Source organism: Brachycentrus maculatus, unplaced genomic scaffold (genome assembly GCF_059751285.1).
Source record: "Brachycentrus maculatus isolate JH-2025_06_01 unplaced genomic scaffold, ASM5975128v1 h1tg000163l, whole genome shotgun sequence".
Taxonomy (NCBI): Eukaryota; Metazoa; Arthropoda; class Insecta; order Trichoptera; family Brachycentridae; genus Brachycentrus; species Brachycentrus maculatus.
The window spans coordinates 307,619-321,531 of NW_028280916.1; the positions used below are offsets into that span (position 1 = coordinate 307,619).

The 13,913-nt window shown below is 33.5% G+C and overlaps 2 protein-coding genes across 3 annotated transcripts in view; one reads left to right on the forward strand and one right to left on the reverse strand.

Moving 5' to 3' along the window:
* LOC148308480 (ral GTPase-activating protein subunit beta) overlaps positions 1 to 9,360 on the reverse strand; it is a 36,598-nt gene extending 27,238 nt beyond the window's left edge. The window contains exons 1-7 of one of the 2 annotated variants that reach the window (XM_088261642.1): positions 9,227 to 9,360; positions 7,592 to 7,786; positions 5,870 to 6,110; positions 4,053 to 4,287; positions 2,875 to 3,035; positions 2,646 to 2,788; positions 1,979 to 2,096 (exon numbers count right to left, since the gene is read on the reverse strand). In XM_088261642.1, coding sequence (XP_088117768.1) covers positions 1,979 to 2,096; positions 2,646 to 2,788; positions 2,875 to 3,035; positions 4,053 to 4,287; positions 5,870 to 6,110; positions 7,592 to 7,786; positions 9,227 to 9,262 — 1,129 coding nt within the window. In that variant the 5' untranslated portion in view covers positions 9,263 to 9,360. The remainder of the gene's footprint in view (positions 1 to 1,978; positions 2,097 to 2,645; positions 2,789 to 2,874; positions 3,036 to 4,052; positions 4,288 to 5,869; positions 6,111 to 7,591; positions 7,787 to 9,226) is intronic. The other variant, XM_088261641.1, reaches the window with a different exon arrangement.
* Positions 9,361 to 9,612: 252 nt separating this feature from the next.
* On the forward strand, positions 9,613 to 10,807 carry LOC148308481 (uncharacterized). Its single transcript, XM_088261645.1, has 3 exons — positions 9,613 to 9,767; positions 9,851 to 10,260; positions 10,529 to 10,807. Exons 1-3 carry the CDS (start codon positions 9,725 to 9,727, stop codon positions 10,754 to 10,756), a joined length of 681 nt encoding a protein of 226 aa, XP_088117771.1. The 5' UTR covers positions 9,613 to 9,724; the 3' UTR covers positions 10,757 to 10,807.
* The last annotated feature ends 3,106 nt before the right edge of the window (positions 10,808 to 13,913 follow it).

Sequence of the window (13,913 nt, forward strand, 5' to 3'; positions counted from 1 at the left end):
TTACCTTGTTTAACAATGGAGAGCAGTAATGAAATTCAAGCTTAGCAACAGATATGCAAATTGAAGACCGTCAGAATATTTCATTCTCATTTAAAACGAGCCTAATAAATGGATTCAATGGTTATTGGAATTAATAATATCATATTTTATATGGAAACTCTTTGAAACAAACGTTTAGAGTGATGAAAATTATTTTCTGTTTGGTTTCACAATTACAGTAATGCATAATTTGGCCAAGGAATATTTTCCCTGCGAAGGTTTTATCAATGTTTCCAAATGCGCCAAATTGTTGTTACAGAGGTAATTGACAGAAAATGATGCATAGAAAACATAATTTGTAAAAAAAGGAATTCTAAAACACCAAATAAAATAAAATGTACAAAGGTAGGTATGATAAACTTTACTGCTTCAAAGTTGATAGCCCAACCAACACCACCACTAAATTGTTAAAAATGTACAAGAAATACTAAAATATGAGAATTCAAAAAATGTAGACAGTAAAAATACAGTACTGTTTAATAACCACAAAAACCAGATCAAATTTTAAGTGATTTAAGCAACCAAAACCATGTCAATATATTTCTTACATTTAAATCAGTTAAACAAAGAAAAAACAAGTTATTTTAAAAGCAGTTCTCATTACATATATCTTATTGTTGAATTCACAAATTTGGATATTAGGGAAATATAAAAATTCCCCTGATAAAGGTAATATCCCCATAGCGGTTACATTCATCACCCTACATTCGGGTTATTTTCTGAGTTGATTCTGTAGAAAAAAAATATCCTCTTTTTTCTTGCAGAATTATGAAAACAGATTTTTATTTTGTCATAATAGGTGCTTTTAGGACGGAACTGTTGTACTTTGTCGTTAGCGTGTTCCCTCTCTCTGTCTTGCATGAAATATTTTTGGCACAGGGTTAGCGTAATGGTGCGGAAAAAACAATGCGTATGATGTAAGTTCATATGTGTAGGGCGGTTAAGAAAATAAATTTCATTTAATTAGATTTAAGTTTTGTGCTGCAATTTCACGGTGGAACTGCATTTGATATAATAAAATAACAACTACGTAGTTTTTATTTTATTAAAATTTTATTTAAAATAACAAATTAAATTAAATCTTGTTTAGTTGTAAGCAATAAAAGCACCTTTAAACTATCCAGTACAACCAGTTCACTCAGAAATCACATTTTCAAATCAAACATGATTTAAAAGTGCTTATGTAATACTCATAATAGTGTTACATACGAAAAGTTAAAACAATGTAATGAAAACTACTTTTGTCAAAATCAAAACAATAAAAATATTCAGGATGAATATTTTTATTCAATCACCTCTATTATTACTATAATTATACAAATATTTTAAACACACAAAATGTGCAATTTTTTAATAACACTAACACTGACTGAAAGCTGAAAATGGTAAATTTTCTATTAATAAATTAAAAATGCAGTTATTTACGGAGAAAAATATCGAGTGAAAAATTATTTTGGACTGATAAATTAAAAATTGTCAACAGATGACACTACATAAGCATGAAGGTACATTATTTATTTATTTAGATTTTTAGTTATAAATCAGACACTGGATTATTCACCCTGCGGAGGATATATAATATAATATTTAATTGGTGGGAAAAATCTCAAAATAAAAATAATTAAAATGAAATAACAATCTAGATTCCTTAAATTATCTTCTTTTTCTAACCCTTATGCGCAACCCAGTGCTGCATAGAGCACTGCATCACATTGCTAGTGTTTTTCTTGATGTTAATAACATTAAAGCAGACATTCAGGTACAGGTCCAATATCGAGAGTGTAAAATCACTGAAATTTATTTTGAGCCCCCTGGAATCAAACTTGGAACCCCCAGTAACACGTTACCACCCCAGTAACATGGCCAAACACGTTAACCACAACACTGCATTTTCTAAATTGCTGCTGATTTATCACAAAAATGTCCTAAAATAACTTACCGAGGAAGGCGTCAACTTGAGCAGCAAGGCCTTTCATAGCTTTCAAAAATATTATTGGTAAAACGAGTAAACAGATATGTTGGCTCGGATCACCACCAGTGCCTTGAGTGATTGCAAACTGAAACAAAACAATTTTAAATTAAAATGCGTATAATGTTGTAGAATTTAAAAACAATTTAAAAAAGAAAATATAACAATTATCATATTATTTTTTGACATCTCATCAAAGATGAAGAAGAATATGGAGGTCTGGGTATTTACGGGCCTGACGACCGTCATAGGCTGGTTTAAGTGATCACTTTACACACGTGTAACATTCACCAATTCTACCCATTATTGACAACCACACTATTCAAATTCTTGGAAGTTTTATATATATGAACCAATTTAGAAACCTTGTTCTTGAATCACTAGAATTTCAATAGAGACATCTATTGGTGAGTATGTTCACATACTTATATAAGAGTTTCTGCTTAATAAAAAGCTTCTAATAATAATTTTGGATAATTTACATAGGGCGGTCACATTTGTAGATTAGGGTGCTAAGCTGCCGTGCTGGAGACCCTGGGTTTGATTCCCGTGAGGGGGTTAAATAAATATTAGTCAATACATTCAAAGGAAAAAAGTGAAAAAGAAAGACATTTTGTTTGGAATTGTATGGTTTTACCTGGAGAAATTGCGGAGTTTGACTTATAACTTGAGGTCTACTCAAATCCACAGGGTTTCCGATAGTATGTAACATTCTATACCAGCTTTGGGATATATTATCATACGACATGTCTGTTGGAATAAGATTACAATCTTCTTCACCTGCGAAATAAAGAAAAGTTTCATTCAATAAATACACTTTTAAGAGATTTAAAACTTCAAGTATCATGCAATAAATTGAGTCTTACTTATGTTCAAAGCGGGGAACATAGGTCCATACATATTCTGCAGTAGTCTTGCAGTAAGGCAGAGGGTCACTCTGGTCCACTGTTCAGTCAATGCCATGCGATGGCGCCATCTCATGGCCGATTCTCTCAGTGTTTTCCAGAGTGGCGGGCTTGGAAAACATCTGCGAAAATAAAATATAGCACATATATTCAAACATGTAAGATACGCAAGTTGGCAGACCTGTGGGATGCGATTAGATGACCGTAACACGCATTCTTATACATGGAAGGTACACTCACTAATAATCACAAATAACCGGAATAAACTGATATCGTAAGTACCAATACTGAGGTATACGAAACCTCCCAATACAAAGAACTCCTAATGTTGATGAGAAAACATGACATATCTCGTAGTAAATGCAATAAAAAATATATGAGGTAAATTATTATAGAATGTTGTCATCCCAAAATATTAGTTTGGTATGTTTTTAGAATTTACACCCATGCAAAACTTTTTATAATTTAGAAAAAAATCATTTGCGGCTTTTTCACAGGACAAGCAGATTTGCATTTTGATCCTGTTACCTTTTTTTTTATACATTGTCAAGCAGTTTTTTCATCAATCTCGACCCTAATTAGTATATATATTAAGGTCATAACCCAATTCCGATCTGAACAGTGTTTCTTTGGTGTCTCTCGTGCTTTACTAAAAGTAAGCAAATAAAACGCTTATAAGCGTTTCACGCTCGCTACCCATGTAAAAGACGCTTTCAATTGTTTCCCTCAGACAATGTGTTGAGTGTTGAGTAGCATAGTATAGTGTGTGCAGGATAGTCAAAAGTAATAATAATATCGGTAGTCATCATATTCCGCCGTGAAATATTACCTTCAGAAGAATATTCTTCTTCTTCTAACCCTTTTCCGCACACAACGGTACATAGGGGACTGCATCGTATAGAAGCAGTGTTATCTTGATGATTAAATACACGAAGGAAAGGAGATCAGCCTTGCACTTCAGGTACCAGTCCAGGGTGATATTAAATAAATATTAATTTTAAAAAATTACTAATATTTATTTTGACCTTTTTGGGAATTGAACCCGGGACCTCCAGCATGGTAGCCTAGTGCTCTAACCACTACACTATGGTGGCGGACACAGAAGAATAAGCGAATGGTAATTTTTGTAATCGACTCACTTGTGACACGCGATTATCCACACCTCAAAGAGCACAGACAGGACCCTCTCGCAGAGCTGATCGGCCACATCATCCTTCACGGCCGGTGGCGCGAGGAGTGTATCGTTGATGGCGAGAAGAAATGACAAAGAGGAACACCAGGTCTCTCGGGATAGTTCAGCTCTGGCGCAAACTTGTTGCACGCTGCGAAGTACTCGATGACACAATACCGCCTGCTTGTTTATTGTATCAGAACCTGAAAATACGGAATGCTCGATAAAATCATCTCAAGGAAAGTGACCATTTTATTGATTATCAAAAAAATTGGTGAACAGAAGTTCTCAACTTGGTTACAACAAATGTAATTTGTGTAGACAAGCCATATAAACTAGTAAAATATAAATAGAACTGTCTTATATTTTCTGAAACATTTACAAGTACAAAATAGGTCATTCAATTTACAACATTATGAGTATGTCCAAATACTTGTTCACAAAATCTGGATTATCTCCAATTACAGGAGTAATTTTCATATTTTTTTTGACATCTCATCAAAGCTGAAGAAGACTATGGAAGTCTGGGCATTTACGGGGCTGACGACAATTGAAGTTGTCTCTAGTGAAGTTCTTGTGATTCAAGAATAATGTTTCAAAATTGGTTCATAGAAATAGAACATTCAAGAATTTGAGTAGTGTGGTTGTCAATAATGGGTAGACTAATATAAATGCCCAGACTTCCATATTCTTCTTCATCTTTGATGAGATATCAAAAAATAATATGACATTCAATATAGGTTCAAATACAGTACAGGTCTTTATAGGTAATAAAAACTTTTGTCAAAATTAATAAATACATATTGTTTCAACTTGTTTTTACCTTAAATTTTCGATAATAAAAAAAAGGTTGAAATCTTTATATTTTTTTATATAATTAAGAGAAAAGAGCAATAAAACAGTAATTTTTACTTGATTTAAATAACAAATTTCGTTCATCGCCTCCACCTTTTTGTCAAAAATATGAATTTATTTCTGTTTGTGTATGTCAGTCTCTTCAATTTCAAATGAATAAGCTTTTTCTGAATTATTAAACGGTGAAATTTGTTAAATAATGACAAAAAAATAAAAATTTAATTTAATATACATATATACAAAAAATATTAATTAGAATCTCACCCAGCTCCTCTTGATATATAAATGGTAAGACTTGAAAGAAGATAAAGGAAAAATATTGAAAAATTATCTACTTTTTAAAATAGCAGCCAGGATAGCAGACTTAAACTATATATTTTCTTGTAAAAAATACCAATTACTCAGTCTTGAAAATCGTCGTTTGTTATTGGATATGGGAATCCTCCAGGATATAATAAGTGGACGTATCGATAGTCTGGTTTTGAAATAACGTATAATGTACCCGGCTACCGTACCCGTCACACGTCACAATCTTTATTCAGAGTACCTCTCCTTCGAACTAATTATGCGCGGAGTTCACCTATGTTTCGAATGGCTAGTGAGTACAACTCATGTTTTAGCCAAGTTGACATTTTCAAATGCGGAAAATCTGTGTTGAAAAGTCGAATGGTGAGCATATTGTCCATCAACATCACACACACACGCACGCACGCACGCACGCGCACACACACATACACACACACATTAATTTGCTAGATCTATACTAAATATTTTGTACTAATCTTTATGTTTCTGTGGTTAACTATAATTGTCTTGTTTAATGTATATCTTTTAATTGTTTTGTTTTACATATGTTTCTGTTGTTAACTCAAATTAAAAAATATTTAAAAAATCAAAATTTATAATGCGTTAATTTGGTAGTTCTTATACCTTCTCCTGGTCTTGGGACAAATAGATTGTGAAGGTGTTGAATGATTTTCCTGGCGTATCGCTCGGGTTCCTTCATCACAGGGTCCGGGATGACGGGCGGGACGTGCGGAGGAGGCCCGGAGTTGGGAGGTATCAGCGCAGACAGCCAGTCGCAGTAAACCGTCACGCAGTTGCGCAGGATATCCTGTTCCGTCAGTGGCAGGGATAGACCGTGTCGAATAACCTCCATCACCCATTCCACCTGAAATTTTTCATTTTTTGACATTTTTTGACTGGATTACCAATGCTAATGTATGCTGACGACGCTGTGCTTCTTGCTCATAACAGAGAAGAACTGCAGGCGCTTGTGACAACATGCAAGGAAAGTGATTTGTTGCTGATGAATGTTGACATATCTAAAGTTATGGTTTTTGGAAGAGAAAATATAGATCTGGGTGTAAAATACTTGTAGATGGAGAAATTATGGAACAGATAGATGATTTTGTATATTTGGGAAGTATATTTTTGGATGGAACGAGTGATAATGATATTGAAAGGAGAATTAATTCTGGGAATTAATTGAGGAGAGAATGGTAACACAAATTTAAGGGGCAAATTGCACATACTTGAAAATAGGAGCAGAGAAAGATCGAAGAAAACTTGCCATGATCAAATATGTCAAATAATTAAAAGTGGTCAGGTCAGGAGTCAGAATAATTGGCGGGTATGTATGAGAAGATGCATATAGAAGAAGCGAAGAATATTTGCCAAGACAAAGTGGTAAGGGTTGTATGCTTTCTGCCTATCCCTGCGGAAGCGGTGTGATGGTAAGTTAATGGTTTCACCGTAGAGTTTAAAAAAATTAATATTTCAACAACCGAAAAAACATTGTATTGTCTGTATGTGGCATAGTGAAATATCCAATCTAGGGAGTCCCTTAACCTTTCATTCCTGGTGATATGTATTTACTACAATTCGACTCCTATGATGAGAATATCGATATAAAATATAATTGATACAGGCTCAGAATTATTGTATTTCTTTGTAACACAATTACATATTATAATATAACGTTATTCATTTGCAGCGACAGAAATAAATAATTTCGAAAAAATCGGAGATAGAATCACCAATACACGAATATTTCTCGGTGTGCGTGTGTGTGTGCCGTGCTTTGAGTATACGTGAACACAGCTTGATACTGCTTCCGCCAATCTCTTTTTAGTAGCGCACAAGTCATCCTTTGGGGTGCCCCGCTACGCCAGTTATGGCGGCAACTTGCAATGTATTTTTTTCCCGTTTTCAGATAATTACCCAATTCACATTTTTCCCGTTTTTAAACCACATTTTCATATGGTGTATAAAATACAAGTTTTTAGTGCCGTAAGGAAAAGGTAAAAAGGAAAACAGCCCCTCATACTGGAAGTCCTACAGAGGAGAAGATGGACATGTCCTTAGAATGCCACCTGAGTGCATCAACCCTTCATGTCTCTTCTTCCTACCCCGAGGATTCCGGCGCCCCGAAAAGCCGCTGACGACCATTCACCGACTATACTCAGCGGAACTTCGAAGACGCCGGACTGACCTGGGAGGAAGCCAAGGAGATGGAGACTTGGAGACTTCTCGTGTTGGCCATATGCTCCACCTAGGGAGCGAAAATGGAAAAGAAGAAGAAGAAGGGAAAGGTTAACTACTGATTGTCTAAATCCCTCATTGTTTTGAGAGTACATTCCCTGAGCATACCTCTTGATGGGTTGTAAGAGGAGGTTGCTCCACCTTGGGCTGCTGGGGAGGGGGCACCAGCTGACGTAGAACTGCGGCCGCTACGTCCCTCCCGCCCCCGCGTAGGGCCCCCAGCACCCCTCCGCCCGCGCCCCCGCCGAGCTCCACGCATCCCCACTCCCCATACATGTCGGATGAGCCACTCAGGCTTCGCTCCTGTAATTTAATATTACATATTGAATACATATACATTATTAAAGCCTGTATGGTATAAATACACAACCTTTTTGTATACAAATATTCTTCTTATAACCCTTATAGCTCACTGCTTTCAAGAACGTCATAAATAAAAAAAAACATTTTTCAGGAGAATGTTTTCAAAGTTTAAAAATATAATACAATGTATTAAAAATAAATATCAAGCCACTTATTGAACTTTTTACTGTGCAACAGATCTTTTTAGGTAAAACCTGAAGGTTTTTTCTCCATTTGAAAAATATTTAGTATATTTAAAAAAAATAATTAAACAATACCTTTTCTTCAAAATGCAAAAACAACACTTTCTGCCCTGTAGCAGGTAGATATTATAACTAACCCTTATCTGCACCCAATGGTGCATAGGGCACTGCATAGTATAGAAGCAGTGTTTCATTAATTGTTAAGGATATGAAGAAAAGGTGATCAGCCTTCCGCTTCAGGTACCAGTCCAGGGTCATATTAAATAAATATTAGACTGAAAAATCAGTTATACGTATTTTGACCCTTTTAGGAATCAAACCGGGGACCTCCAGTATGGTAGTCTAGTGCGCGAACCACTACATTATGGAGGCGGACAAAAATATAAATAGTAAATAGGCACATGAAAAAAAAAAGGTTTCTTACCTTTGTGTGCCTGTTTAAAGGAAACAAATGAAAAAATATAACTATATTTACCCACAAAATGAGTTGTAAATGAAAATTAGATACATTATAATCATAACATAACATTCAATTTACACGCATTGCTCTTTGCGGGATCTATTTTTGGGTCTGTGTGATTCAAAGTCAAAATATTTATTCATAGTACTCAATGTCAAAAAAATTTATATAAAAATACAACAAAAAATGTACTGCTCGGATATAAACATGTCAACAAAAAATTCAACCGTGGACGAATATTGATAAAAAATTATGCACTGCATTGGATAGTAAAAATGAAGTTATGGTAAGCGTTTTACCATATATTGATTTTAGTCAGCAGATTATTTTATAATTTGGTAAATTTAATTCTTGTATATTTACTAAACCTGATACAAAATCGATTCTCCTAGTTTAACATAAAATAAGCATATGTATTTATGTTTCTTCTGAAGAAACATTGCTGTAACTAGCAATCATTATAAAAAATGTCATCAAAAAATATTAACAAGGAAGATGCTCATAAATCTTACTTACATGATTTTTTAAGCGTGGCATTTATAGAACAATGAACGAATACGTCAGGTCACTCCAAGTGATTATAAAGTAATAAATATTTAGCGCGCTCAATGTTTATGAATGTTGTATATTGGAATAAATTAATAATCTACGAAGAATAAACTGCCGTTATATTGTTACTTGTATTATCTTTAGGTGATAAGAATGCTTTATTTACTACTTCCTAAACGGTTAACCTACCTTAAAGTTGACCTTATTGAATACACCCACATTCATAAGTGAAAATGTAGTTTATATTGTATAAATAACGTAATTTATTTTGACAAATCGTCAAAATCTTTTATTTTATTTCTCATCTGACAAATGACAAGTCTGGCTCTATGTTGCTACACCTACATATTATGAATGTATTGAGTAGGAATGATTTATATAATAAAAGTACCTACTTATTTTTAAATAAATTTAATTTGCAATTTATAATTTGAAATTTGATTTTGAACATTGGAGCATAGTTTTCACATTTAATGTTTCAAATGATATACAAAAAAACTGATTTGTGCCATATTTTTATAGCAAAACAAGTAGATAGGTTAGGTTAGCACAGATAATCTTTTATTATCATATGGTAACACTTCTCGTTCCCGTCAAACCGTTTCAATTTTTAGGTTGGGTTTCTACGGGCCAGAATTGAATATTATTCTTCGGTTTATTTTAAACTGGCATTTACAAAAAGAAAAAATGCTAAGTAATAGACTTCTACCGCCTTTAAAGCTCTTACGAGGTATGTATATTGTATTAACATCAAATCTCGAGCTGCATAACGGGCACCCAGCGAACAATTCTCAAACCTAATTTATTTTTCAGCTGTAATACCGAATGTAAAATCTATAAGCACTGATGTCTCTAAATGTGACGTTGGTCTGCTTTCTGCAATGAATCGTCTGAATATAACTAAACCAATCGAAGATGTTCCTGCGAAAAATGTGTTCGAAATAACATTTTCCCCAAGATCGATTTTAAATATAACACCGGCCATCAGTCATATCAGAACACCAATTATGGATCTACCGCTTCTTCCGTTTACTCCCCCTGTTTCAAAAAGGAATATAATTAGAATTGAAGATAAACCGTTGACAAATAATGCATTGGAATGCCCAACGGAACGCGATTTGCCAGAGAAACAAGCTGTGAGATTGATTGTCATTAGAAAACGGAAAATGAGGAAACACAAGTTGAAGAAACTGAGAAAACGAATGAAGTTTGAATGGGCCAAGGTAAGACTAAAAATTGTAACACAGCCTCCCAGTTAGGAAAGCATTGAAAATACAATTATGTTTATAACAACTTGTGAAATATTTCATATTATTTTTTGACATCTCATCAAAGATGAAGAATAATATGGAAGTCTGGGCATTTACGGGGCTGACGACCGTCATAGGCTGGTTTAAGTGGAACTTCATCTTTAATGAGATGTCAAAAAAAAAAATCATTTCATTGTGACTTGACTGGTGTGTATAATTGGTTGTGTTTACATATTTCCAGGTAAGACAACGCCGTGAATTGAGAAAAGAAAAGCTGTTCCAAGCGGTTTTAATAAACCAGATTAAGGAAGCCGAGCAGTTTTCAGCTGAGAAATATGTTACTGATAAATTTAAAGACGCCTACGAGCTGCGTATTCCGACTCATTGGAGAGGAAAACCATATCCTGAGTTCTATATGCGCCAACTCATGGGGCTGGATCCTAAAGTCAACTATAAAGGATACAAATAATATTATTAATTAGTTATTTTTGTGTATAAATAAATGAATAGTTCTGATAAAGTGTTTGTTATTGTAATTTAAGTAGCATACACAAAACTGAATTCTTAAATTAGATATTACTAGATATTGTGTTTGCTTTTAAATTTTTTCCCCATATCGGTGGTGTAAAGGCAAAGGGGTATATCTGTTGCAGACCAAATTTTACAGTAGAGACAAAACAAACTTGTGAAATTAAATACTGTAACACATTTGTTTTATGTATTTTTATATGTACATATCTTAATAAAACTAAATAAGTAATGCAACTACAGCTTTATCCTTTTGCCAGATTATGGAATACACTATTTTAGACATTTTGTGGGACAAACTTAGAAAATGAAATTTTTTACAGATATACCCCTTTGCCATTACACTACCGATATATGCTTCCAATTTTAAATAAGAAACTATATCAAGTTTAAGTAAAGACTCCCCGGGGCCTGGCACGAAATGATGTAAAAAAAAATTAGGCCAGTATATTATGTATTTTGTATATTAACACATTGTTTGCGGGTGGTTTTTTCATCAACCCCCACCCTAATTATACTCGGACAGTCTGAAGCCCGACCCTCAGTATACTAATCACAAATAACTGCAAAACCCAATTCTGACCTGTATGATGTTTTTTTGGCGTCTCTCGCGCTCTACTAAAAGTAAGCATATAGAACGCTTATAAGCGTCTCCTGCTCTATGCTGACAGTATTTAAAAGACGCTTTAAGCGTTTCTTGTAAACAATGTGTTAAAAGCATTGTTAACTTTGTGGTATGATAATATAACACTCTCCTTATCAATCATTGTTCACATTGTGTAATACCACTTAAAAACACTGTAGACTGTCAACCGTAGACAGTTGACTTGATGATGGAATCGTTATTTCGAAACTGGTAGTCGGGAAGTAAAGTTGTTATGTGGCATTACACAATGTGAATGATGAATGATGAGAGTGTCAGTATATTATAACTATTCTATTCTGTGTGATTCATAGGACTTGTCCTGTTCCCTCCCTTTTCAGATATGGTATATGGCAGAAAGCTGCAAAACAACCACCAAGCCAATGGTAAAATGATATGTTGTGTTTATCATCGTTTCTGGGATAAACCAACGAAAGAAGGTAATCTATGTAAAGTTTAGATAGTATATTTTTATTTCAAATCATAACATGGACCAAATGAGGCGTCATGGGATGGTTTCTAAAATTTATATATGCTACCAAAGTAAAAAAAATAATAGGGAAGCAGAATTCTGCTAATTCTTCTGAATTATGTCAATCATGGGTGGAATGGTGATTGTTATAAATGCATAAAGTGATCACTTAAACCAGCCCATGACAGTTCTTCAGCCTCGTAAATACACAGACTTCCATATTCTTCTTCATCTATGTTGAGATATCAATGTAAAATTAACTCCTAAGCGGAAAACCCATATTTGTGAGCAATCGAAATGTTGCCAGCATTTCAAAAAACAAACTATATCGTAAAAACAATTTTGAACATTCAACCGCATGGGTTGGAAAACTTTTTACCATAAAGGGAGCAATACAAAATTGAAAATCGCAAAGGGCTAATAATATCCCAAACAAAGTAAGGTCGCCGCTGGTGAATCTCCATATTATAGCTGTAATATGTGAATTAATAAAAGTTAGGCCGTTCAAGGACGCTCGCGCACGCGCTGCCAACCCTTGATTTAGAATCTAACCCAAACTATAACAATCCGCATATGATTTCAGGGCTTAACTTTAAAATTAAGCCCCTACGTAAACGTACTACTTGAGCTGAAATTCGGATTCGTAATCCGAAGAAAAATACCACGCGAAAGTATCGTCAGTAAGTCATATTATCTGACGTCTGGTTCTTTGGCATAAACTTAAAGTTATTTAATAACTAACTTTTCTTTAGGGCCCGGAAAAAAGTTTTTAAATTATTGAGCTGAAAGGTAAGAGCGTACCCCAAGGTGCCGAATACTCGTACACACATATGATTCAGCTTTAAAGTTTTTTTGAAGATCTAGCGTGGAAGAAAATTAGTTTGTATCAGGTACAGGTGTTAACATATTATTTGACTATTTTTATTTTATCTTTTCTTTATTATATGTGGAGGTCCTCATAAAAAAGTTACATTTCCAATATTGCACAAAAAATCCTTTAAATGCAAATCTGTTCTATTTACTGTATTCTATCGAAATATTAACTTAAGTGCGAAAAACGTGACCAATCCTGTGTTAAACCAATACGAAATCATTAAATCGAACCAAAACGTATCAATGTTAAAAGCTAGAATTTCTGATTACTCGAAATCATTTATAATGGAAATGTAACGTTTTGGTGAGAAACTCCACGTATAATATTAGAGTAGGCCGCTGATGTATGATTTTTTTAGATATCAAATAGAAAGGGGTCAAAAAATAGAATTTTGAATTGCATGTAAAGTAAAATATATTTTTAAAATTATTTCATACTACTTTTGGCCCTCAACCGAGGCTTGAAATTGATACATTTTGGTATTTTTCAGTAAAATTGTCAATCCCACAAAATATTAAATTTCACTTTTATAAGAAAAAAGTAAAAATGTAAATAAAAGAATAGTAATTACACAAGAAAAAGTTAATTTAAGTTATGAGAAATATGTTATTAATCTTACGACACTGTAAATGTGAGTTAAAAAGAGCCATATATGATTGGATTGGGAAAGCTTTTATTTAGTAAAGACCTTTTTGTGGATGTATGCAAAATCGAAACCCTGGATTATTTTTACATAATTTGAAACGCCTGAAAACATGATTTAATTTTTATTTAACATGGCGAGTGATTGTTGTAAAAAACATCTGTTATGTTTGTGGTGTATTCGTATTAAAATAATATGTATTAATTGTTAAATTAAATACAGATTTTTTGAGTCTACTAAGTTGTATTTTGTTGTTAAAAAACACATAAAAAATAATATTGTGACAGTTGTTTCGCCTAGTTATGGCATTTTCAAACGAATGTCAATTTATGAGTTTTTTTATTAGTTTTTTTTTTTTTTTTTAACAATAATATACAATTTAGTAGACTCAAAAAGTCTGTGTTTGATTTAACAATTGATACAAAAATAAAAATGGAGTTCTACAAATAAAACGCCAAATAAATAA

What these genes read in the sequence shown, in the direction of transcription:
- LOC148308481 (XM_088261645.1), top strand. Translation starts at nt 9,725, where the DNA reads ATGCTAAGTAATAGACTTCTACCGCCTTTAAAGCTCTTACGAG. An exon ending in GCCTTTAAAGCTCTTACGAG is followed by an intron (nt 9,768 to 9,850) that starts GTATGTATATTG and finishes TTTATTTTTCAG; the next exon opens with CTGTAATACCGAATGTAAAA. An exon ending in TGAAGTTTGAATGGGCCAAG is followed by an intron (nt 10,261 to 10,528) that starts GTAAGACTAAAA and finishes ACATATTTCCAG; the next exon opens with GTAAGACAACGCCGTGAATT.